Here is a 24,781-nt window from a genome sequence, read left to right as displayed (position 1 = left end):
CTAGGTTTGGGTCTTTAAATTTCCCTCATTCCGTATTAAGATATGTTTTTATTTCATATGACTGGAAGTCACAGGTAATTGAAGAAGCCTGGAGCCTTGGATTCCTTCCATAAGCCAGCCTCATCCATGGGCATATGCATAAGGTTACTGAAATAGCCTAGTGAATTCCATTATGCCTGTTTACGTGGATTTGTCCCTCCATGGCTTTGCCTGCTTCTCTTGTGCTGTGGCACAGGGAGGAAGCTGGCAGGGAGTGAGGACAGACAGTGTGTGGCTGCCTAGCAGCAGTGAAAGCAGAGGCATGTGCTTTATATTTTTTAACAGTCTTAAAGTGATATAAGCAGCCTGTAGAGCCTACTACTATGACTGGCTACCTGAGGAAAAAAGGAGGCTTACAGTACTGATTTGAAAAGAGGAACGAGGAAAAAGATCAGTAGGTAAAGAAATACTAAACAATGAATTTGATTGGAGAATAGGAAACATTTTCATAAAGAATGGTTAAAAATGGCCCAAAGTGAGAATTTTAACATGTTCTCAAATCTTGTGGCTAGAATACAGAATTTTTCTACAGAGAGAATATTATCTCTTGCTGACATGCCTAACCTTTTCATCCAACTGTCATGCTGAAAATGAAGTAAAATGTCAGTACATGGAAAACATGGAGTAACAGCATAACCAATAAAAGAAGACTTAAGTCTGAAAAATGAAGTATGAAAACCAAGGAACTTAGATTTTTACTAATTTTTAGCAATGGTTTGTTCTGTGCCTGTTGTAAGTGACATCCTTTTCTGTAAAATGGGATTATGAGCATGTTATCTACTATGCAGCAAGGAGTATGACAATGATTAGTTGACATTTGATTAGTAAACCTTTTGGCTCATACAAATCACCACATCTTTTTTTTTTTTTTTTTGGATTTGCATCCAGATACAGGAATAAAAGTCTCGTGTTATGCATAAATTCTAGTACTCAATCTATAGATTTTTCCTGAACTAATTTATGATTAAAAGCTTCTAAATAAATAGCAATAGAAACACAGTTAATTTAGTATACTAACATATGGTTGCTAAATGCAGGTCTTGGGAGGTTATAAAATTAATCCATTTTACAAGTCACCTGTATACAGTATAATTATTTTACACAACTGTGAGTAAAAGTAATTACTTTTTTTATAGTCTCAGATATCCTGGAGTGGATTCCTTCCCATATACTCATTTTCTTGATATGAAGATACAGTTGAAGCATAGTCTCTGACTGATATTGACTAAATCTTGCACAGTATATGTCACTTTGATTTGTTGCATACTCTGCTACAGTTTAGGGATCATTAATTCTGCTGAACCTAAAAAATTCACACCACAGTCTCTTATCTCTGAGTAGGCATCAGTATAAATTTTTGGGTTTTGTCTAGAAGTTTTGTAGCAAAGGACTAGGAAGTAATTTTGGGTTTATTGCGAATGGGTTTCTTCATCTCTAGTACACAATGCATTTGGGTTTTTGGCAACGAATGTTTCTGACTTCTTTCTCTGTTTTTTTTCTGTGTGTTTTCATCAAACTTTCTTTACACTAAAGCCCATATTTTTTCAGGTGTTATTTTCAACAGTATGTAGTAACACTGTTTCCTAGAGCACCTGTTTTTGTATATAGACACAGTTGATATTGAAGTATGTCCAGCAGTTCTCTGAGTTTGTAGAACATTGCTTCCCATTTTACATGGATGATAAGTATCAAAATGCAAACACATGCAGATTAAATTAGAATTTGTTTTGAGTCCATTAGCATTAAAGGTCTATGAAATAACATATCTCAGTTGTAGCATAGTTTATGCAGTTTCATCTCTAACTGGAAGAACCATCCTCTATTTAAAACGAAGAACAGAGTGACTATGTTCTTTCTTTTTGAGCACTCCAAGAAAAAGTAGTGAAAGTAGAAAGTAGACATTTGTTGTTATTTTAATACATACTACTGTAGTGATGGTCTGTGAACTTCTCATATCTTTTTCTGAGCAGAAGTGGCACAGCAATTACACGCCACAAGCTTGGAGCACACATACGTAATGTACAAAAGAAAGGGAAAGATGTTTTATTTGGATAGAAATACAAAACAGTTTCGTTTCTAAAAAGGAAATGAAGTGTGAAATGTTTAATTGTGATAACAGAGTGGGTTTTGATACCTTTTATATGAGGTGAGGTGAATGAGATGAATGTTGGAGTAGTGTCCTGGTTTCAGTGGGGATAGAGTTCATTTTTTCTCAGTAGCTGGTGCAATGCTGTGTTTTGGATTCAGTATGAGAATAATGTTGATAACACACTGATATTTTAATTGCTGCTAAGTAGTGCTTACCCTAAGTCAAAGATGTTTTCAGTGTCTCATGACCTATCAGCAAGTAGGTGCACAGGAAGTCAGGAAGGAGCATAGCTGGAACAGGTGACCCAAGCTGGCCAAAGGGATATTTCACACCATAGAACATCCTGCCCAGTATATTAACTGCGGATTTATCCAGAAAGGGGACCAATCATGGTTCGAGAACAAAGCTGTTGTTGTTATTAATTACTATTATTATTAAATTGTTCTTATCTCAACCAAGTCTTAGTATTGATTCTCTACCCCATCCCACTGGGGTGAGGGGAAGTGAGCGAGTTGCTATAAGGTGTTTAGTTGCCAGCTCAGCCTAAACCATGACAAGTAGCTACAGAGATGGGCGATAGTGAAGCACCACTTCTAAGTCAGATATCTGGTGAGATATTTTGGCTTTAAATTCACATGAATTTCTGTAGCACAGAATTGTAAACAAAGAATAATATAACAATTAAGGAAACACCATGTGTAAACTCTTTCTTGATGTAAATTGTAGTTTGTGGAGTGCTTGAACATTTGCATTAGACTCCACTTCTGAGGCTTTTAATTGCTCCTTAGTAGGAAAGAATTCTCATTTTGTCTGAAAGAGGTTAGACATCTTCCAGGTGGAGCAATCAAAATGCCACGAGACCCATCAGTAGGTTGCTTCTGGCAGCAGAAAGGCCACAGATGGGTTTGCACAAGATACTGGCCTTTGGCCTAGCAACACACTTAACACTCCTTAATCCTAAGGGCACTTACAGATGGAGCTGTGCTGAGAGTCATTGGACAGGCATTACTGGATAAATACTTTTTAATACCTTCTAAGGAAAATACTGTACTCCTATGTTCAATCCCTCCAGTTCTCATTTCTGTTTTCCTGGGCTCTGGACTTGCGTAAGGGTGGTGTCACAGGGTGGAGACAGGAGGGGTTCAAAGGAGAAGGACTTTGTGCTGCCTGTGTGCTAAAAAAGTAATTGAAGGAGGAGTTAAAGTTCCCTTTCTTGTTTTCATACCAAAAATTTCATAATTAGTGCATTCATTCTCAAAACAGCTCAATTTTTCACTGCAAACCAGTGAGGAAGTGGGCTATAAGCAGGACTTTATTTCCCTCCAAGACCAGGGTATACCTGCATTATGTGTGGAATTTGAGAATATGAAAAAAGCCTATATGTCTAGTCTCTGAATAACTTTTTCATTGTACTTCATCTCCCCTCCTCCCATTTAATGTCCAAACCAAGCAAGTATTAATATGAGCGGAGAAGATTTCATCCAGGTCATTCCTTTTACTCATCGTACTTTGAAACTTCATAAAAAACTTTTGACATCTTGTAAAAAATTAAGTATAAAAGTATTTCTGTATATAGAGGGAACAGCATGGAGGAAATGTGATTTACTTATCTAAGAAAAGTGTTGGCAGCTGTGGGCTTCACTTCAGAATAAATTTCTGCAATGGTGAGTACAGAAACGTGGGAAAACGTGTACAATATAAAGTCAGGCTGGTAAGTTGTGCTAGGTTGGAGTGGAGGACTTTGCTTTATAGAAGTGACAGTCACCGCTGGATTAATGTTGTTCTCTTTTGCAGGTTGTAGATGTTCATTCAGAGCAGTGCATTGTAGACATTTCTTGTTTTAGACTAAAGAAATTAACTTCTTGATATGTAATTGCTCTAGAGCACCTTGGGAAACTGGTGATATATATCACAGATGACACAAGAGAGAGGCAGCACAGCCCATAGGAATTATGACATATTGCTGTGAATATTCAGAGCTGCTCTTTCCAAAATAGCAGAATGCTACCGTACCTAGAAAAGTCAGGAAGGATAACTTTTATTTGGAGAAACACTGATTTGAGAGTGCACTCAGAATTCTTTAAAGCTTATTAATTTATTGAACTGTAAGAATGTCTTACAAAAACAGCAAGGAAAGTGTTTCAGCCTCCAGCCTCTCCTCCTTTCATATGAATTTAGTGTCTACCTCTGATCCACCTTTGAGAAACGGGTGTTTTAGCTGGTTCTGAACAAGTATGTTGACCTGAATATCAGAGCAAATAATCAGTAACTTGGTTCCCAGTGTAGCTGATCCTTAATGACCTGTCTGTGTACAACATAAAAGAAGTCATTTATGACACAAAAACCCTTAATTGACTTTGGCCTCTGTTCCAAGTAAAAGAGCCTTTTTTATCAATCCAATAAATCATATCTGATTAGAATGAACCTTTCTAAAGTAACATAATTTATTTCTTCAATAAGGAGCGTTTATTAAAATGGGATTAAAAATAAAAATATTTTTCTTTCTCTAATGTTGTTGGCCATATCATCCATGGCATCAGTTGCAATGTATAGAAGGCAAGGAATTTTATAGGCCAGGATTTTGGAAGTATGTGACGTAGTCTGTGGGAAAGGAAGAGGAGATAGTTGCCTATTTTAAACTTTTTGGAGTCTGTCTTCCATTACTAGAGTTCTTGCTGAGCTCTGCCAAGAGCTTCTACATAGCCGGAAATTACTCTGAAAAGTGCTGAGCTGCTCAGCATAACATGCTCTCAAAAGCCAATTTTGAGAAAAATCCAGTTTCTGAGAAAATGAGGAGCTATATCTGTAGAAAACAACCTTTATCCATATCCTGTTCATTCTGATGGCAATTCTGGAGCCATATGTCAAGGCAATGTCACAGAAGTCATACTCACTGACTGGCTTTCTAAAGCCATGAGATTTGAAAGATGCCTGTATTGCCTATTAATTTATGACTGAACAAATATTAACTTTGCATTTAAAAAATAGGAAGTTTCACAGAAAATAAGGCATGTATGTCTGGCGAGGACAATTTAATCTGTTTGGGCAAAGCACAGGGAATATGGAAAAATAGGACTAGCTTCCGAGTCAGACTCTTCTCCAAAAAGTCTGTTGGCTGTATTTGGCAGTAAGTAAGAACTTGACACAATTTAAAAAAACAAAACCAAAAAGAAGCAAAAAAAGTCACCCACCCACACCCCCCCCCCCCAAAAAAAAAACCAAACAAAAAAACCCCACACCAAAAATCCCCAAACAAACAGAGAAAAAACCCACAGGAATTTAATCGCTGCTAAAAATCTTCTGAAAGGTGATAACATCTTTTATGTGATTGAAGATAAAATGGAGAAGCTTGTGTCAGCAATGCTTTTGGTACTGGACTTAAACTGATTTTTAAATGCCTGCTTTGGTCCAGAGCTTTCAGGACCACAGACCAAATTAAATAACCAAATATGAACAATATGGATTATTGACATTAATAACACTGTGCCAACAAAATAAAATTAGAGATTCACAGACAAATTCTGATGCTGTTTAACTGTAATCCCTAAGTGAGGGGTATTTTTTAGTATACTGCCTGTAGCTGTATTTCAGCAGAAATTGAAACACAAATATCTTTCAATCCCTAGAAATGTAGTCTTCTTCTAAACACAACTATGATATAAAATTCTGGTATAAGTCAGCTGTAGTGGTCCCAGTGAAAGCCAAAAAGCATTTCAAATTTTTGTTGTGAAAAGTGTAAGAGACTCTACAGAAAGCAGCAAATAGAGATACCACAAGGAGAAAAACAGTCTTAATGCATTCCTAGAAATGTCATGACTTAGAAAAATTCTGTCCCAGGCATTGCAAAAATTTTAGACAACTCTAAATTTGTGAATTAATGACTTGTGTGAAATTGCTCTTTTCATGTTATGATTATCACTGTTTCTGTAGGGATAGAGTATACAAAATTTAGTCATGATCTTGTCATACAGAGACGATCTTCATTCTGCTCAAACATTTTCGTTTTGTGCAGAGAATAGTGTCTCTCTTTAATACAGAAACCCAGAAAATTCACTATTCTCCTGTATCTTAGTCTTCACACAGCTTTGACTGTTTCCTTTCAAATAATGTCCTGCAGTAAATTCCAAAGCTTGTTCAGTAAGGAATTACCATTTGGTCTGATAAGGCTGTAAGAAATATTATAAATTAATGGTTTAGGTGACTGTATCACAACCCTGTTCTGTCCAACCAAAACATAAACCCTTGAGTACCCATAAGTCATCGTCTGACTAGTTCTGAGCTGCTGTAACCAAAGAATTCTTCATAGTTTTATTTTTAGAAAGGTTAATAATGCACCAAATAATATCTTACTCTGAATTTAAAATGGGTTAGAAGTATTCATCCTCTCCCCACACTCTTTCCACTACTGTGGTTTCTTACCTTATCTGGCTGTTACTTACAGAACTTCTTCAGAATTCAAATTTTTCTATAGTAAGTTCAGATGAATGAATTATATTTCATTACATGTGTTTTACTATGAATTGAATAGACACACACGAAAAAAGCCAAATACTCTACTGATTTATTTATGTTTTCTAAGTAAATTGTGATGGTATTGAGTGCTTCTGAACACAGATAATTCTACAGAGTAGGAAAAAAAAAAGGAAATGGTACTTTACAGACAATTTGTGCCATTCATTTTATTCATAAGCAGGATACTTTGATCAAGTTTTTTCACTGTTATTTTGTGTATCCAAAGAGAAAGATTATTCAAGCCTTATTTTACAGTAATTAAACATATTCCAGAATTGGCATGTTTTGCAAAAATTATTAAGCTGTTCATCCCTGTACTTGTGAAAGATATAGTATAGAGAATGCGGGGATAAAATCAAAATTAGTAGAACAAGTTTTTAATGAGAGATAAGGCTTGGTTATGAGTTGAGCAGCACAACGGTGTTTAACCATAGTGTTAAATTTTCTGTATTCTTTATGGCCCCACGGAAATGCGGGAGTTCACTAGTTTCCCTGTCTGTATGGGAATTTGATGGCATGGGACTTGAGGTCAAGATCTTTTTCAGCTTTTAGCACAGTGAAGCCTTTGGCAGGCCTACATATACACATTTACTTTTAATTTATATGAAATTAATAAGAAATCACAGAAACTGTACTCACAGTCTGATACAATGATTGACCAGCAGAGTCTTGTCTGCACACAGTAGGATAATAAGGATAGTCCTTCTCATTGGGAAAATGAGAGTAGGAAGAAACTGCAGGAGCAACAAGCCAAGCCTATTCAGGTCTATTCAGCTGAATCATTCATAACATAGCTAGCTGATGCTGTGGCAGAGAAAAGTACCTTCTTTGAACTCATCACACTTCTGTTAGTCAAAGTGTAAAAATGGTCTATTCTTCAGATTTTGGGGTGGTGGGAATAGACACTTTGGAATAGTAATATAATTTATATAATAATACAGTTATTTTGGTAAAGCGAATGAAGCTCTCTTGAAGTCATACATTTTCATTGCAAATGGTTTGTAAGTTGTCAAGAGTGTCCTGAAAATGTAAAATATTGTTTCCTATTTGCAGTCCAACCATCCTTCCAGCAAGTATTTTGTAGAATACTTGAATAGCGAATAGACATGAAAACAGTTCAAGTCGATTTCTTTAAGCATTCAACCACCTTTGTTGCTGTTTGCACCATGTAATGCCTTTTCCTTGTCTTATGTATGTATGAAAGTTAAATGTAAGTTCTTAGTACCGTCCTAAAAATGGAATCTAGGTAGGATATTTTGCAACATTTTAGTCTTTGAAAATCTGTGATGTAATTTTGGTTCTCATTTTTGTACTTTCTGAACTCTTTCAGTGCAGTACATCAACTGCTTCAGTACTACTAATTTGGGTCAGAATTGTTCTAAATTACAATTGATACCAAAAGAATGAAAAAAACCACTTATCTCATTTTTGCTATACAGTAAATGTATATACAGTTGTGAATATACTGTTTTACAAAGAGAAGCTGAAGCTCCCTGCAATCATGTATCTAGTTTGCTGGATGACAAAAGACCAACTTCATTTACATGAAATGAGAAACACTGCTGTTTGTCAACCTATTATTATTCAGTGCTGTGTCTTGATACAGGTATAAGTGGACATCTGTGCCCCGTAGTCTCCAAAGGCTCTGCAGAAATGTGCGTAAAAACGACACAGTACAATTACAACAGCTGTGTTTGCTTCTCACATCAGTTTTGTGATCAGATTCTGAACTGGCTATGCTGAAGGATATTTCAGTTCCCTGTAATCACATAAGCTGTATTGATACCTAGGTCAAGCCATGCATCTCTTTAAGATTTTACTTTGTATTTTACCTCTCAGGTTGGTAGAAGAGGATGTGGGAATGGACATCCCCTTATCTGAGGGTGTACTAAGCTCCAGTTCTACAGAGATGAGACCTGGTGAGAGAAGCTCTAACTCATTTTCTTAGTTGTATCTTATTCCCTAGGCATTTAATTTTGCAGTGAGAAAGATATTTCTGTGCTGGTAAAGAATCAGTTCAGTGTCAAAAAGAAAAAAGTGTTAAGTTTGCTTTATTTAGTCAATTATTTTCTTCATTTGAGAAATAATAATTGTAATGTTACATTTTCTCTTGTGCATTGTTTAGTCCTTGTGAAGTTTTAATAATCTGTATTATTTAATTTATAATTTACTACTGTCTAAGCAAACTAAGTTAGAACAGCTTGAAATGGGCCACACAACATACAGACAAGGGGCAAAGGCATACCTAGCTTTTGTCTTTTTGAAGACTATTTTTATTTAAGACTGATGAAGAGACTGAGGGTTTTTTTATTTCTATTATTGTATTAAAATATTGCATAGTTAAATTAAAGACATAACTACTTGCAAATCAGCACCATTCAAGTAGCACCAAGTGCATGAGACAATAAATATTTACTGGGGGTTTCACTCCTGTGAATTTTCCCAGGACTCAGCAATGTCTTGGTTCATAGCTCAAATGACGTGTATATTGCTCTTTAAATTCTTAAGCAGTTTGGTCAGAGCATGTTCAATACCTGATTTTTGTCTGATGATTGCAGAAAACAGAATCTGGATTTTGCGTAATTTAGCAACTCTGAGCTACACTGACTGTTCCTGTAAATGCTTGTTTTATTTCACTAAATAGCAATGTTAATATTTGTGTTTTGTGTTAGGTGGTCTTAAATGTCATGGTGTTACTAAAATTGATCTGTCTCAGTGTGTTTGAAGTGGTTTTTAAGTGTATGGGAGGTGAATTGTGTGTGGAGTAGATAAAATTCCTTTTTTCCTTGTCTTTTTTTTTTAAGAACCTCCCAATTCTCTTGATCTTAATGGTTCCCAACCCCGAAGGATAAAGCTCACTGCTCCAAACATCAATCTCTCTTTGGACCAGAGTGAAGGGTCTGTACTTTCTGATGACAATTTGGATACACCAGATGAAATTGACATCAATGTAGATGACCTTGACACTCCTGATGAAGCAGACTCGTTTGAATACACTGGACAAGGTAATATTTTAAATTGTAAACACAGAGTTCATCTTTTTTTTTTTTTTTTTTTTTACTGCTTACATGATCAGTCTCATGTCTGTCAGGTTATCAGTATGGTTAAAGCATTCAAGAGTTAATGCTAGGCATCCAGGTTATTTTTGCTGTCTGCTATTTTTTAACCTTTCACCTGTGTAAAATAGTATACTTCTACTTTTTTAGAGTGCAGAAAAAAATAGTACAGCTGATCTAATAAAGTAAGAGCAGCTACCTAGAGAGAATCAAATTCAGAGTCCCGTCTTTGTCCAGTACTATAGGACTTGTCTGAAAACAAGAAAGCAATTGATCTTTGTTATAGAGAACGCTGTAGCTAACTGCAGCTTAGCTCAGCGCTGGGCAGCTCTAGCCTACAGTTACATCAGTAGTACTTGGGAATATAACTTTGTGCAAAATGTTGACTGACATAAGCTGCACCAAAGATCTTGCAGTGTATAAGTGAGGTAGACACAATGTGCTGAGAGGTCTTCTGTTAAGAAGAAATGTTGACTTTTTATTCCCATGTATGATTGAGAAGCTGAGATGTGGAAGGTTGTGTGCATAGCCTGATAAAGCCAGCTCAGGTGATGGAACAACAGAATTCTTCATTCCAGTTATTTAAATATCGTTTCTCAGCAGAACTAGCCATGCAGTATAGATACACCCCGAAGTGTACAGTGAGACCCTTCACTCTTCCTTTGCATATTAATGATTTTCTCTCAAAGAAATATGATGTGAAAGTGTTTTACACTGTTTAACTCACTTTATTTACCTTCACGATGTACAAAATAGGGTGGTAACACTCATTCCTTGCTGGTACCTCATAAAACATACAAGACCTGTAATCACTGATGTGATCATACAGATGATAAGCTATTTGACGGAAAAAGAAGTGTGATCATTTTACAACCTACAGCAGAAAGAAACTTTTAAAAACTGGATCAGTTTAAACGGAATTTTCCCATGCATTTACATTCTCTAGTGCTAGTGAGGTCACTTGAGCATACAAGAACAGTTTCATCATTTTAAGTGATATTGCTAAAGAAGCATTACTGTGTACTCAATCATGCATGAGCATCTCTAATGTTACTTCTCATTAGAAGGCCAATATCCTTATGGGTAGATGCAGAGCATAGAGATGAGTTGCTTGATGGTTAGAAGATTTTATAGCAAAGGTTAACACACACGCACGAGCTAACCTGCTTAGACTGTTGTGACTACCATGTGAGAGAAAAGAAATCTCTGCCTGCAGTAGAACAGATTTTGCCTTTAAGCCCTCAAATAATTAAATTCAGCTCTAGTGATTTTGGTGGCAGTTGTATTTCTGGCAAGCATTTCTTCCCAGTGGTTTTTTTTTTTGCTGCTTTCTAAATGTGATGTTCTTAAAGTTGGACCAGTTTTCCTGAACTCCTGTGTGAAGACCTCAAGGTCCCTGGGTTTTTGGTGACATTTTTGCAGTTGTGTAGTTTGGTTTAAGACATACTTAGTAACAAAAATGTCTTCCACTTAGAAGAGCCATGAACAGAGAGTAGAAAAGGAAAAAAAAGTCAACATTTTATCAAAAGAAGCTAGCATAATAAAAGAATAAAAAAAGTAGTTAGCTATAAATAAAATGAATCTAATAGCTAAGATTATAGTCTTAAGAAAAATGAAGAATGGTTTAATTGCATGGTAAATAGCCTTTGTTGTCTTTGTACTTTTGTACTCTGCCATTAACTAGTATGCACTCTGATGTTAGCAGCACTCGGCGTCTCCCACAGTTTAATGTTTCCAACTAATGCCAAACCCGGGAAAGTAAATAACAAGAAGACGTAGCTGCTGAGACCATAGAGAGCAGTGATTTTTAACTTGTCATGATGAGACTGTTGAAAGTCCCTTTAAGCTATGAAAGACAACAGAGAAAACTTGTTTAGAGATTGGTTGATCATCAGTTTCACAGAGTGGTTCTCTTTTTGTCACTAATACCATACATTTAAACATTCTTTTTCAGAACCCATGCTAGTTTCTGAAATAATTTTTCTATTATTATTGCTTTAGATGGCATAAGAATTGCATTTCTGAAGACCATACATGAATATCATTGAAGGCCTGCCCCCAAATCAGCATTATTTGTAAAGTAAAAGTGTTTATTATTTTGTCTGCAGATGTTTATGTCCTTTCTAAATTTCACACTAGTGCATCTTTCTCTGCAAAATCAACACTTCAGGCAGTAGAGCAGAGCTACTTCATCAGGAAGAGGCAGTCTTGTATAATTTCTATCAAAAAATAATTCATGTGTCTGATTTCAGCATCAGAAGTTTTATCAGGATCTTTGTTATTCTTCATCATTTGCGCTTTCACCAACCAAAAAAAAAAAAATAATTATCAGACCCCAAACACAATTTTGGCACTAGTCTGCAAGTTACCTAGCCCAGCCTCTTTTCACTAAAGCTGTTTTGCTAGCTACCGTTCTCTGCCTCAGTCGTGATCTTTATAGAGGGGGATATTCTGTCAGTATAATTCCCTAACAATACTTCATATTAGGGACAGAAAATACAAGACAGGCAGCAGTAGAAATTCAGACTTTGTTAGTCATAGAATCATAGAATCAGCTGGGTTGGAAGGGACCTCCGAGATCATCAAGTCCAACCCTTGATCCACTACCACTGTGGTTGCTAGACCATGGCACTAAGTACCACAGCCAGTCTCATCTTAAAAACCTCCAGGGATGGAGAATCCACCCTAGGCAGCCCATTCCAATGCCTGATTACCCTCTCTGTTAAGAAATTTCTTCTAATATCTAACGTAAACCTCCCCTGGCACAGCTTAAGACCATGCCCTCTTGTCTTGCTGATAGTTGCCTGGGAAAAGAGACCAACCCCCACCTGGCTACAACCTCCTTTCAGGGAGTTGTAGAGAGTGATGAGGTCACCCCTGAGCCTCCTCTTCTCCAGTCTGAACAACCCCAGCTCCCTCAGCCTCTCCTCACAGGACTTGTGCTTAAGTCCCTTCACCAGCCTCATTGCTTTTCTCTGGATCTGCTTCAGCTCCTCAATATCCTTCCTGAACTGAGGGGCCCAGAACAGGACCCAGTACTCCAGCTGTGGCCTCACCAGTGCTGAGTACAGGGGAAGAATCACTTCCTTGGACCTGTTGGCCACACTGTTCCTGATCCAGGCCAGGATGCCATTGGCCTTCTTGGCCACCTGGGCACACTGCTGACTCGTGTTCAGCTTCCCGTCATACTGTAACAAAACAAAAAAATATATACTCAAACTAATATATAGATTTTTTAATAGCTTTTTTTGTGTGTACTTAGAGAAACTTGGTATTTCTAACAAATTTTGTGAAATTATTGATAGGTTTTAACGGAGAAATCAGTTTTACAGTTTAAGAGTTAGTACACATATGTGTTTGTGCCTAAAGGTTCTGTGTAGATATATGTGGTATAAACACAGTATACTATTGTATTTCTAATTTCATAAAGATAATTGATTTAATTTTTACAATAAACTATTGTGTTTTAAGGATCATATACTTCAATTTGTATGAGTAGTTCAAGAAGCAGCATTAACCAGAGGCATCTGTAGATAACCCAATACATAGAAGGGTTTGAGGACATCTATGAAACATTGTGTTCTTTAGTTCCTGTCAATTAAACTTGCTTCTTTTAGTTTATTCTTAATTCTCATAGATCTCTTTGGTATTTTCAAATAGGGTGTTTACAGCTTTTAAAGTACACACGTGTATGTCATTATGTATCTCAATGTATCTTTGTTTACTGTTACTTCGCTTATTGATTTGCAAATAAAATTCTGCTCTTATGACTGCACAGCCAGCATAATGCTTTAAAAAGAACAATTTACTTCAAATATGTGTAATGCATAAAACGTACAGAATCTTTATAATGAAGGTAAATTAACAATATCTATACAGAATATTGCAAAATAGTACAAAAGAGGAATTTTTTTTACCCCATGGAAAACACAGTATGTTGTAACAAAAACTAAAAAGGGAAAATAAGTATTTCCAGCTGTGGACATAATCACTTTTCCTGTCACTTTCTCTGTAAACAGCCATTAAATTTGAAAAACTGGAATGCAGTTAAGAACCATCTCGTCCATGTGCAATGGAAATGTAGATTTTATTAATTACATCACAGTTTTTCTGAGACTAAGAGTATCCAGCAGAGAGGCTGTGTTTGAGACTTCCTAGTCACTTGTCAGCCATACAGTTTATTTACTGTGGTCATTGTGCCTGTGGACTACATGTGCCTGTTCTCTCAAGGGTGCTCATAGAACAAGTTAGACTGCATGGCTGCTCTGTACTTCACATCTGTGAGAAAACTGGTATTTAACCTCAGCCACAGTCCTTGGGGAAGGCAACTACTGTGCTTACATGAGGAGTCAGCATGACTGAAGCAGAGGAAGAGGGATATTCTTCATATTTTCTGGTGGTGAATGTGAAGAGATTGGAGACAAACTGGGAAAAAGTTGAGAAACTATAGCTCTCTGATAATTCCTCTCTAGACAGGAGGTATTCCTGTGTTCACTTTTAGTTCCTCTTTTTTTTTCAGCATAGTTCTTATACCTGCAACACAAACATTTTAAAAGGCCTATGGTGCATTAACTAGTGAGCAGCTACTCAGTTTTACCAAGTGGATGCAAAACCAAAAATCCCATGGCAATATTCCTCACAGTGATAGTCGCTGTTGTTCTTTTTGTGTTTGTAATAATGAAAAGTCTTAAAAAATGGAAACTTCTCATTGACTGGCTGTCAGATGATCACATTCTGCTCTTACTTATACCAGTACTGTAAGAATCCAGTTAATTTCAGTCATTCATTTCAAGTGTATGTAACAGCAACAGTATTTAGAGGTAATATCTACAATATATACAGGAGGAGGTAATATATACAGTTTTGTTTTTTAGAAGAGCATACTGCTACTAGGGATGCTTCCCAGGAAGAATCTGAATCAATTCCAGAGTACACTGCTGAAGAGGAGCGAGAGGACAACAGGTTATGGAGAACGGTCGTTATTGGAGAACAAGAACAGAGAATTGATATGAAAGTCATTGAACCATACAAAAAGGTCATTTCACATGGAGGTAGGAAAAGCCTATAAGTATTTTTTAAATTGATGTAAAAAAATCATACTTTATTGATTATGATTTCTGGTTTTGTTCTGTTATCATACTGGCAGGGGGAGAGAAAATTTTATTTTTCAGCCTTGGCTGAAAATCAACTTGGCTTTCAATTCAGTGTGGCAATGACTAATAAGTGTTTTAAATTCAAAGCTATTTCAGGAGCAGCAAACTGACATACATGTGTCAGGAACAATTTGGTCATTGTAGGCTAAAATTGTGTTGAACAAGTTAAAAAGCTTTTGACCTACAGCAAAATAAAATTTTGAAAACATTATTCTGTGGGTTTTGACAAAAACTTTTGAATGAGGAAGTAGAGTGGCAAAAGCAAAGATACAGAAAGCCCTGGGGTTTTCATTCATCTGGCTAAGCTCCCTATGCTGTTTTTCTGCCATTAATAGTTGTTGGCAGCATTTCACCAGGAACTGGTTTATGGTTTTTTTTCACATGATTTGTTAATGAAAATCAAATAACGTATCGAAAAAACATTTAAAGTAGGAGAATGACCTTGTATGCTTGTTATATTGTCTAATTTGCTCATCTGCTCCCCAGCCTCTTCAGAGAATCACAGAATATGCTGAGTTGGAGAATTTGTAGTTCTGGTGTTACTAGTACACTTCTGTATAAATTAATACAAATGGCTAAATATTACTCTAGATATTAACGGAAGAAAGAGAAACAAAGCTTTCTAAGTGCCTTTTCCTATTTGTCTCAGGTTTAGATTATCTTTGGACTCTATCTTTCAAGGACTCTCTTTACTCTTTGTTAAGTAAAGTGTTGTGTAAGGATGAGTTGTTCTATTCCTGCAAAACCTGAGGTAGGCAACTCAGCCTCTCAGAGGTGAGATTTGTGAGTTTATATGAGGATGCTTTTGTCACAGTGTTGTTGATCTGTAACATCATTTAAAGGTCAGCCATTTTTTCCAGTATATTTTCAGTGTTGAATCTCTATCTGGTAAAAGTGACATAAATAAATTATGGTTAATTATATTACTTGAGGATGGGGTTCTCAGATTTGTGCATTTACATTAAAAAGCAGATAAATGCTAGCCTACAGGTATTAAAGGTGGCCAGTGTGCAGAAGGTTTAATCAGAATTAATAATGTTCAAACCTCCAAGCATTTGTGCACTACCACACCACCATCAAAGATTTATGAATATGATGACACCTCAGACACAGTTTAGCAAACAGACACAGATGGCATAATTTAGGAAACAAACACAAAATACTTTGGGGCCTTGCTAATTGTGTTTATATTTTTTTTATGCTGTAAACTAGTCAATATACATTTGTGGTGAAAACTGTTTCCTAGTAGATGCTGATGTATATGTGCATATCAGCATTTGTGAAGAATAAATACTAGTCCATTTTAGCGAGTGAATAAGTAGCTCTGGCAGACATCTCTGATGGCAATTGTGAAGTACATAATAATGCACAATTATCAATGTGCATGAGTCTAGGTAACTCAGTTCAACTCTCAGTATGAAATAATTTGAATTCAAATTTTATGTGTCTGACTCCTTGTTTTGTTAGATCACTCAAATCTAAGATAATGAGCATTAAGTTTCCTTTACTTTTGAAAGGGTACTGGTCAGTGGAGTTAGCCATTAGACAAACAGTGTGAGATAGAACAATAAGTTTCAGTCTGCCGGTGCCTAAATTGGAAATTTTACCTCATATCTAGCCAAATCAAAGTAGGTTAAGGTTGGATTAAATGAAGCGGCAAACTGGAGCTGTGGAAACCAAAATCATTTTGTTGCACAGATTGTGGGAAGACTTTGCACAGCTCTAACAGTTTCTGCATTATGGCAACTAGGCCTATTCTGTATGAAGTTCACTTGGCAATACTTTAGTGGAGTGTTTAGAGGGCCAAGAATCTTTTCTTTAACCTCAAGATTAATAATAGATTCTGACTAAAATTAGTTAATTGGAAGTCAAGCAATCTTGATGATTTGATGGTCTACTGAATATTCCTCCCTGACAAATGACAGATAACAGCAAATGCAGAATTTATGTGGTAGCCACAAAATAGGAAAGGGGAGAGTAGACTTGGCAGTGTAGGCATGAGGTTGTCTTCAACATATTTCTCTTTGCATAGGCTGAGAATGTGGGCAAATGGCATTTACTGCCTTCTAGTGGTTAATTAAAATGCACTTCTCCCTTGGATGAACATTCCTTCTCTTCAAGCATGTGTGAGGAAAAGTGGTTTAGACTTATCTGTGGGTTTTTCTTCCATGGGTTGTTAGTTAGCATCTGCACGTAATCATTTTGCTTTCCATGAACTTTGGACTGTTCCGTGTATTTTAGTGGGCACACCTGCCACAATGTGTTCTTGCTATCAAACTCCTGTGCCAGCTGGGCAGATTACTTTATGGCAGCATGATATAAAATCTTTTAAAGTTTTCTTTTAATTTTATGGAAGGAAAGAAATGTCCTCCCTATTTGAAGCCTGAGGAGGAAAGAAATACTGCTTTATTCCTGTTGTTGTTTAACCCCAGCTGGCAACCAAGTCCCACACAGCCACTCACTCACTCACTCACTCCTCCCTATGGTGAATCAGAAGGGTAAGAGTGAATAAGCTTATGGGTTGAGATAAGGACAGTTTAATAGGTAAAGCAAAAGCTGTGCACTCCATCAAATCAAAACAAGGAATTCATTCACTGCTTCCCATCGCCGGGAAAGCAGAGCTCCATTGTGAGTAGCAGTGACTTGGGAAGACGAACACCATCACTCCCAACTTCCCCCCTTCGTTCTTCTCCCCATGGCTCTGTATGCTGAGCATCATGCCATATGGTATAGAATATCCCTTGGGTCCATTGGGGTCAGCTGTCCTGGCAGTGTCCCCTCCCAACTTCTTATGCACCCTCAGCCTACTCACTGAGGAGGAGAGCAGTACAAGAAGTGAAAAAGGCCTTGACTCTGTGCAAGCATTGCTGAGCAATAACAAAAACATTTTTATATTATCAACACTGTTTTCAGTGCAAATCCAAAATATAGCCCTGTATTAGCCACCGTGAAGAAAACTAAGTGTATCCCAGCCAAACACAGCACAATTCCATAATAATCTATCTGAAACAATAATTTGTGCCAAAAAAACAGGACTGGAGTTCCATGAGCATTTTAGTTAGACTTAGATGCTGTCCTCTGGTATCGAAAAAGCACTGTGGAAGTCTTAAAATCTCCTTTTAGAAGGCTTGTTTAAGTCGTGGTATTATCCTTTAATTTTTGTCAGGAATGTGTTTCTGTCTCTGAGGGAAATGAAAGTTTCCTTCTTTCACAAACATTATCATCTCCCCGTCATGGTCAGTTTCTTCTAGATTCTTTTGAAAAGCTTTTGAGTTGTTCTCTGAGTATATCCAGCTTTGTCTCTCTGCGTAATTAGTGCTATCTGTTTACAACCATTTCTACAGCATCTTTATAAATTCCCTCCTGATTGCATGTATCCTTTAAGCAAAACTTAAAACTGAAATGCAGGAGTATTTTTTATTTGTCATTAGTAATACAGGATTGTGGAGAAGACTAACCGTCATTAATCCATCCAAGAAGAAAATATTTTATTTTGGGTAACAAGCAACATCCTGGACCCCAGAATGGTAGTGCTACAGCTTTGAGGGTTTACAGCTGTTATTAGGCAGTGGTGCAGTCCAGAGAATGCCAGTATTGGATGATTGGAGTGTCCAAGGTAAAAAAGTAATTTACACAAAACTTGCAAGAAAGGATTTAACTGGTCCCCAGGAGCAATTAAGGTATAGTGGTATGGAGTCATAATTGTAATATCCTAAAGCCATTGGAGCTGCACAAACCAACTGATATTGGATTGGAAGACTTTGCGAAACATCATTCAAACAACGCAAGACAGCAAATGTAGGAGATTTTCTTTAGCTCCTTATTGCTCAATCTGAGGTGAGCATTCAGCACATAATTGCCACAGAGATGCAATGAACCTTAAGTAGAAGCCTTAGAAGGTGTTTTTGCTGGTCTCTATAAGAAGTCTACTAATAGTTGTGCTAAGTGTGTTTTTTGAGAATTCAACTGACTCTCATACGTCCTTATGACTTGATGATAGTTCATACATTTTCAGTCTGCTTCAGCATTAGACACAGTAGCTCTATTACAGGACTTTGAGATTTCTTTTTAAATTTATTCTGTTAAAAGCCTTTGACAAAGATAAAAATGCCTTTTCATTTTTTTCCACAGGATATTATGGTGATGGTGTGAATGCTATCATTGTGTTTGCAGCATGCTTCTTGCCAGACAGCAGTCGAACTGATTACAACTATGTCATGGAAAACCTTTTCCTGTGAGTGATATGTAAGCAATGTAGCAGAGTCTTTTGAGTTAGTACTCATAATTATACAGTGAGAGGAAACTTGTCTTTAATTAAGAGGTAATTTTGGTCATTAGAAGTGGAGTGATCTGAATGACAAGGAAAACAGTAGTTTTAGATAAACTTCTCATTGGAGTATTATTTTGTTATTTTTTACCTATTCACCCTCCAAAATTAAGATGTATTTGTCAGTACCAAATATGACTGTAGTATTTCCCTAAATGTCAAGGAATGCAGTATCTTCAATTCCTTGGGACTACAGTCTTTGCACTGTTTCACTAGTGATTTCCATCTCTCACTGAGAACAATCAGCAGGACTTACACCACGAGACTGTTTTTCACTATGTGTTGTTGATTGTATATTATCATGATGTATCACTGTATATATTTTTAATATATGCTGTGCTGTGTTCAGAAGTCCCAGGGCCATTTTTGACACTTGTTTTTAAAATACAGGATAAATGGCAGTTACTGACACAAACAGCTCTAAGTATGTTTCCTGACTCCAGCTGCTTCTGCTTAATCTAGAAGTGGCAGGGGCCAGTTGGGCAGGACACAAATTTGGCCACAAAAACCCAAATTTATCACAGGAAAATTACTCCTAATAGCAATTTGTTTTGGCAGCCAAAAATTGGGAAGGCAGCACTACCCTCAAGTATCTCCAGCTACTTCCACTTACAGCTGCTAAAAAAATCTATCTGTCCAGTGTTTTCTGTGCTAAAACCCAGTAAGTCATTTCTAAAGCCAGCAGGAGACCTGGCCTTTGCCATTTGCAGCTTACAGGGCACTAGAGCACAGACCAAAGTCTCCTTAAAGTTCCAGTCCTTGAAGATGCACTTGGTGATAGCCAATGCCTTTAATGTTGTCTTTATGAGTGAAAAACAAGAATGGGTGCTTTAGTTCCTGGTCAGAACAACTGCAATCATTTGCCTGGTAGAGCCTCTAAGAGCCCCATGTAATCTATATCTGATAACTGATATACACAATGCCCAGTGATTTAAAAGGTAGGCAGGAATTACTACAGTGGTTGCAACTTGATAAGTAAGGAACAAAGCTGAGAATAACTGTGACTGGCATTCAATAGTTCTTCTTTGTCTTCACCCAAGACCCTTGTCCAGATAGAGCTGGTGGTAAATGGACTTTGCAGAGAAAGCCCTAAGAGCCTTTTCCACATGGCTTGAGGTTGCTACCAAAGTCAGTTTTAAAATAACTTTCTCTGGAATAGTAGTATGAGAGAGTGTTCAGGTTGGCTGTGAACCTTCAGCTTATTTTAAGGCTTATCTCTTGGCTCTCTCTGAGACAACAAGAAAAGGGAAAAGTAGTTCGCCCCTTTCTTCCAATTGTAGGCCTTTTAATTGCATAGAAGTAGAGGGATTGCAACAGTTTACTAAATGTGCAATAACTCATATATTTAAACATTTGTTAATTCTTCACTATTGAATTATATAGCAATCTGGAGAGACCTGCAAATCACTGAATCTCTTTCCATTTTTAATACAGCATATTTCTGATGGATAATAATGTACGTGCAATGTATAGGCCACCTCTAGTTTCTGATTAATAAGTGTCCTCAGTGTGATAGATAGTGTCCTAGATTTCCTACAATTCTTTTAAAGACATTGCATCCTAAGGAATTTCAGGGTCAGATTAGATCGTGAACATTCCCACACACATGTGAAAGGTGCCATTGTGCTCAGGGATAGAACTGCCTTTTGTAGTGAATGCACTCAGGCATTCAGGTTTTTAAGGTGTGACTTGTGGTTTTTCATTCGAGTTTTTACAGAGGCATGCCTTGAGGCTGCTTAGTAAAGAAAACAATTTGAATATTCCTGTGATGATCAGCTGCCAAATGAGGTAGGGACTACTGAGTGGAGCATCTGCACATATCGTCCCAGACAAGAATTTAAAATTGTCCTCCCATTTGACTGAGTAGTGTGCTCTTCTGGGTAGGATGAATGAGTGTTTGGAGTGTTTTGCTCACAAAATGAAGTTATGTCAAGGAGTGATCTCTCCCATCAGAAGTCAGGTTGATGGACAAGTTTTATTAGCCTCGAGTTTCAAAGTGTTTGTAGTTTGCAGTCACAGACTCGGTGGCAGTAGTGTGAGGATCACAAAAATTTTAAACAAGTTCACCCTTGTCTTCTCCTGACACTTTTTATTTTTGCATTGAACAAACTTCATCAACCTTGATGATTAGAATAGTGAACAGAAGTTTCTCAGTAGTTAATTTTAGAAGTTCTTAGGGCTTCACGTGGTCCTGCCATGTTCTCCCTCACAAAATCTTGTGATTTAATGTCTTTTTAAGAAACAGCAAAGTCACCAGTGAGATTTGAAAACTCACTAAGAAACAGTATTTTTTGTAAGGAAACCACATATTTTTGAAGACAGAGGTAAGACTGTGGTTTTCTAGTTATACATCTACAGGTACCACGGTGACCAGTGCTAAATGTTTGCTTCGGTTTAAAGGAAAAGAAAAGCTTCTCTTGTAATAAATTGCTTAGTCTGCCTTGATTTATTCCTAGTAGATTGATTTAGTTTGGGCTTAAGCAGATAATGTACAGTTTGTGCTCACTGACACGTGTACTTTTACCAGCTATGTAATCAGTACCTTGGAGCTGATGGTAGCTGAAGACTATATGATTGTCTACTTGAATGGAGCAACACCAAGAAGGAGGATGCCTGGATTGGGTTGGATGAAAAAATGTTACCAGATGATTGATCGACGGTCAGTAATATTTTCCTTAATCCATTATTTTAAACACTGTCCATTTCTGTTACTCCCCTGTATGCCAGTGTTCACTGTATATGATCTTTCTGTATCTTTTGTGGGGTTTTCTGTTGTTTTTAAGAAACCATTGCTTTTTTACTTAGATTACGGAAGAATCTGAAATCATTTATAATTGTTCATCCATCATGGTTTATCAGGACAATTCTGGCTGTGACACGACCTTTTATAAGGTATGTAATGAATACCAGTGATTTTCTATGTCCCTAAGAATACATAAGTGCCCTACATCATCAAACATAGCTGTTAATCTTTCACTGAAGAGTGCTCATTGTATAGCTTATGTTTGGATTTTGACAGTTCAGTTTCCTAAAGTGAGTGGGGGGAAAAAAGTGATTTAAATAAGTATCTAGTTGCAGACAGCATAGGGATGGTTTTGTAAGCTGCCTATGGAGAACTGGGAATTCAGCCTCTTGAAAGTAACCTTTGAAAGATTTTTTTTAAATCTGCCCTCCTCCCCCATCTTTAGAAGCTTCTGATTGGCTTGCAGCTTGCCAAGTTACTTTAGCTGGCCGTTCTGATGCTGCAGTCTATGATTAACATTTTGAATAAAATGCTAAGAATTACCTGTGTATTATTATGCTTTGACTGGTCGATTGTGAGTGATGCTTGCATCCTAAATGTGACCATTGGCCTGCTCCAGTGTGCGTGCCTTGCTTTATGAGCCAAATGAGATGGACTTCTCATAACCTCATACATATCAAATAACTTAGGTTAGCCAAGTGAATAGCCTTGTTTTTAAGTGTGTTTTGTGGACAATTTAGCCTTTTTCCAACTGATCAATTTTTAACCACAATAAATGAGTCATTTAGCACAGCTGAAATAAAAAAGGTATTTCATCATAAGAAGGCTCTGCAGTAAGAATAGACACAATCATATCTGTACTTGTCTAAACAAATGAGGAAGTTCAATTTTATTATGTTTGATTGAGAATCAGTGTAAAATAGAAATGCTAAGTCATCATGATCACTTGTTAACCATCGTGATGATTATGATCATGTTAAGTGAATGCTTCCCATCTCTTTTTACATGTAAGTATTCTCTAAGAGATTCTTTTCAGAATTTTAACACATCTTCTTCAAACTGTAAAGCTAATTGCATTGTCTAGCACGTAGGCATTACAATTTATAATGTCCTAAATACTGTGATTCAGCCTAAGAAAGGAACAGCCAAAGGTCTAGACTCAATTTCAGCCTCACTAGAATTCAAGTAGGCTCATGATTAGCTGAGCTCTGTAATTGAAATATGAATATCAAAGTGCTTAATTATTTAATACATGCCTTCATTTATTTTTAATATATCATAAAGGATTGGGGGACAAAGTCAATTAATACGTTTTTTTCTGTGTTTCAGCTCTAAGTTCAGCAGTAAGATACAGTATGTCAACACATTGGCAGAGCTTCATGAGATGATTCCGATGGAATATGTGCAAATACCAGACAGTATTGTCAAGTAAGTGATGTACAGTAAGCGTGTACTTGTTCTAATGGAAACTATTTCCACAAACCAATAATAGTGTTTAAGACTCTGTAAAAAAAACAGAAAATACTTTCCTGATAATCTTAAAAATGCTTATATGTTGTTCCACAAACATTTCATTGTCAAACTCAGAAGCAGGAAGCCACTGTAGAATGGAAACACAAAACACAATAAAGATATACTCCTTGGGGAGAAGGAGAATAGTTTAACCTTTCCACAGGTATCATCTATGCCATATTTTTCCATGCCTTTTTAAGCAAAAGTGTTTTTAAGTTTTAGTCATATAGGGCTTTGAACTCAAACAATAACTAAAAGATAGCCTGTTCAATAGGAGACCACTGAAAGTCCATACATTCACCTTCCCTTATCTTGTTGATTTTCATATTTAAATCCAGAACCACTGAAAGACAGTTTCTCAGTTTTTGCCACTTACGTCCAGAAGTTTTTTAAATGCAGGCATTTAAAGGGCAGTATCTATTAAAAGGAAAGTAAAGTAAGGAAAGTATATATTAAAAAATTGTAGGAAGTTGATTGTTATTGCTCATCCCAACTGACTTCTTTTCAGACCTGAAAACAACAAAATGGAATCATATACCAAGACGGAAAACATGACTGATTGAAAAATTCATGGGTTTCATATAGTTTCTATTAAATAGACAATCCTGCTCAGGGATGTTGTTTGTTTGGGTTTTTTTTAATTGTTCTCTTTATCAAATGTCTTAGGTTTTCAACAGCGAAACATTCTGTTCTAGTAAGTAATTTGATGAGCAGATACACAAGTATGATTGTCTTTTCCTTATGGTTTTTCAGTGACAGCTTTTGGAGCTGTCATAGATCTCTTCGACCCAGACAGGAGTTTTCATACCTGTCTCACATTAGTCTGCAAAGCAACATAATTTCCTTCATCAAGCTAATGGTGTAATTCCAGAGAGCAAGTGGGAAGCTCAGTTCTGGCAATGGCACTTGTGAAAGCAGCAAATTACAGTTGTGAAATCAGAGGTCATAGAGACTTTCAATCAATTTCATTTGCCGCTGTAACTTTTTCAGAGGTGGAGTGATGCTAAGAATGTGGAACAGAGACCGTTAGTCAACTGAGAAAGACATGTCCATAATGTCTTAACATCCCTAACAGTTTTTCATCCTCCCTCTCTTCCTTCTTCCCTCCCTTCCTCCCTCACTCCCTCCTTCTCTCCCTCCCTCCCTCCCTCTCTCCCTCCCTCTTTTGATTCCTATAAAAATTTTAATTTCTTATAGTTCCTTTTGATAGAAACCTTAACGCGATACTCAGTTTCTGTCTCTGTTTCCTTCCTGTCTTTACTGTTAGGCTGCAGCAGCATACATCTGTGTTATACACATTTTTACTTCCTTGTAGTGTTGGGGAAGTTCATTCACCTCTCAGACCAAAGA

At 36.8% G+C, this 24,781-nt stretch overlaps 1 protein-coding gene across 10 annotated transcripts in view; it reads left to right on the top strand.

Moving 5' to 3' along the window:
* Positions 1-24,781, top strand: part of PRUNE2 (prune homolog 2 with BCH domain) — a 146,432-nt gene that overhangs the window by 113,814 nt on the left and 7,837 nt on the right. For 9 of the 10 annotated variants that reach the window (XM_064641119.1, XM_064641118.1, XM_064641112.1 and 6 more), the window contains 7 exons: positions 8,480-8,559; positions 9,445-9,645; positions 14,571-14,747; positions 18,981-19,083; positions 21,704-21,835; positions 21,982-22,068; positions 23,249-23,347. In XM_064641119.1, coding sequence (XP_064497189.1) covers positions 8,480-8,559; positions 9,445-9,645; positions 14,571-14,747; positions 18,981-19,083; positions 21,704-21,835; positions 21,982-22,068; positions 23,249-23,347 — 879 coding nt within the window. Of the gene's footprint in view, positions 1-8,479; positions 8,560-9,444; positions 9,646-14,557; positions 14,748-18,980; positions 19,084-21,703; positions 21,836-21,981; positions 22,069-23,248; positions 23,348-24,781 lie in introns of those variants that run through there. The other variant, XM_064641120.1, reaches the window with a different exon arrangement.

The sequence above is a fragment of the Pseudopipra pipra genome, chromosome Z, assembly GCF_036250125.1.
Source record: "Pseudopipra pipra isolate bDixPip1 chromosome Z, bDixPip1.hap1, whole genome shotgun sequence".
NCBI lineage: Eukaryota > Metazoa > Chordata > Aves > Passeriformes > Pipridae > Pseudopipra > Pseudopipra pipra.
This window is presented reverse-complemented; position numbering and strand designations above follow the sequence as displayed.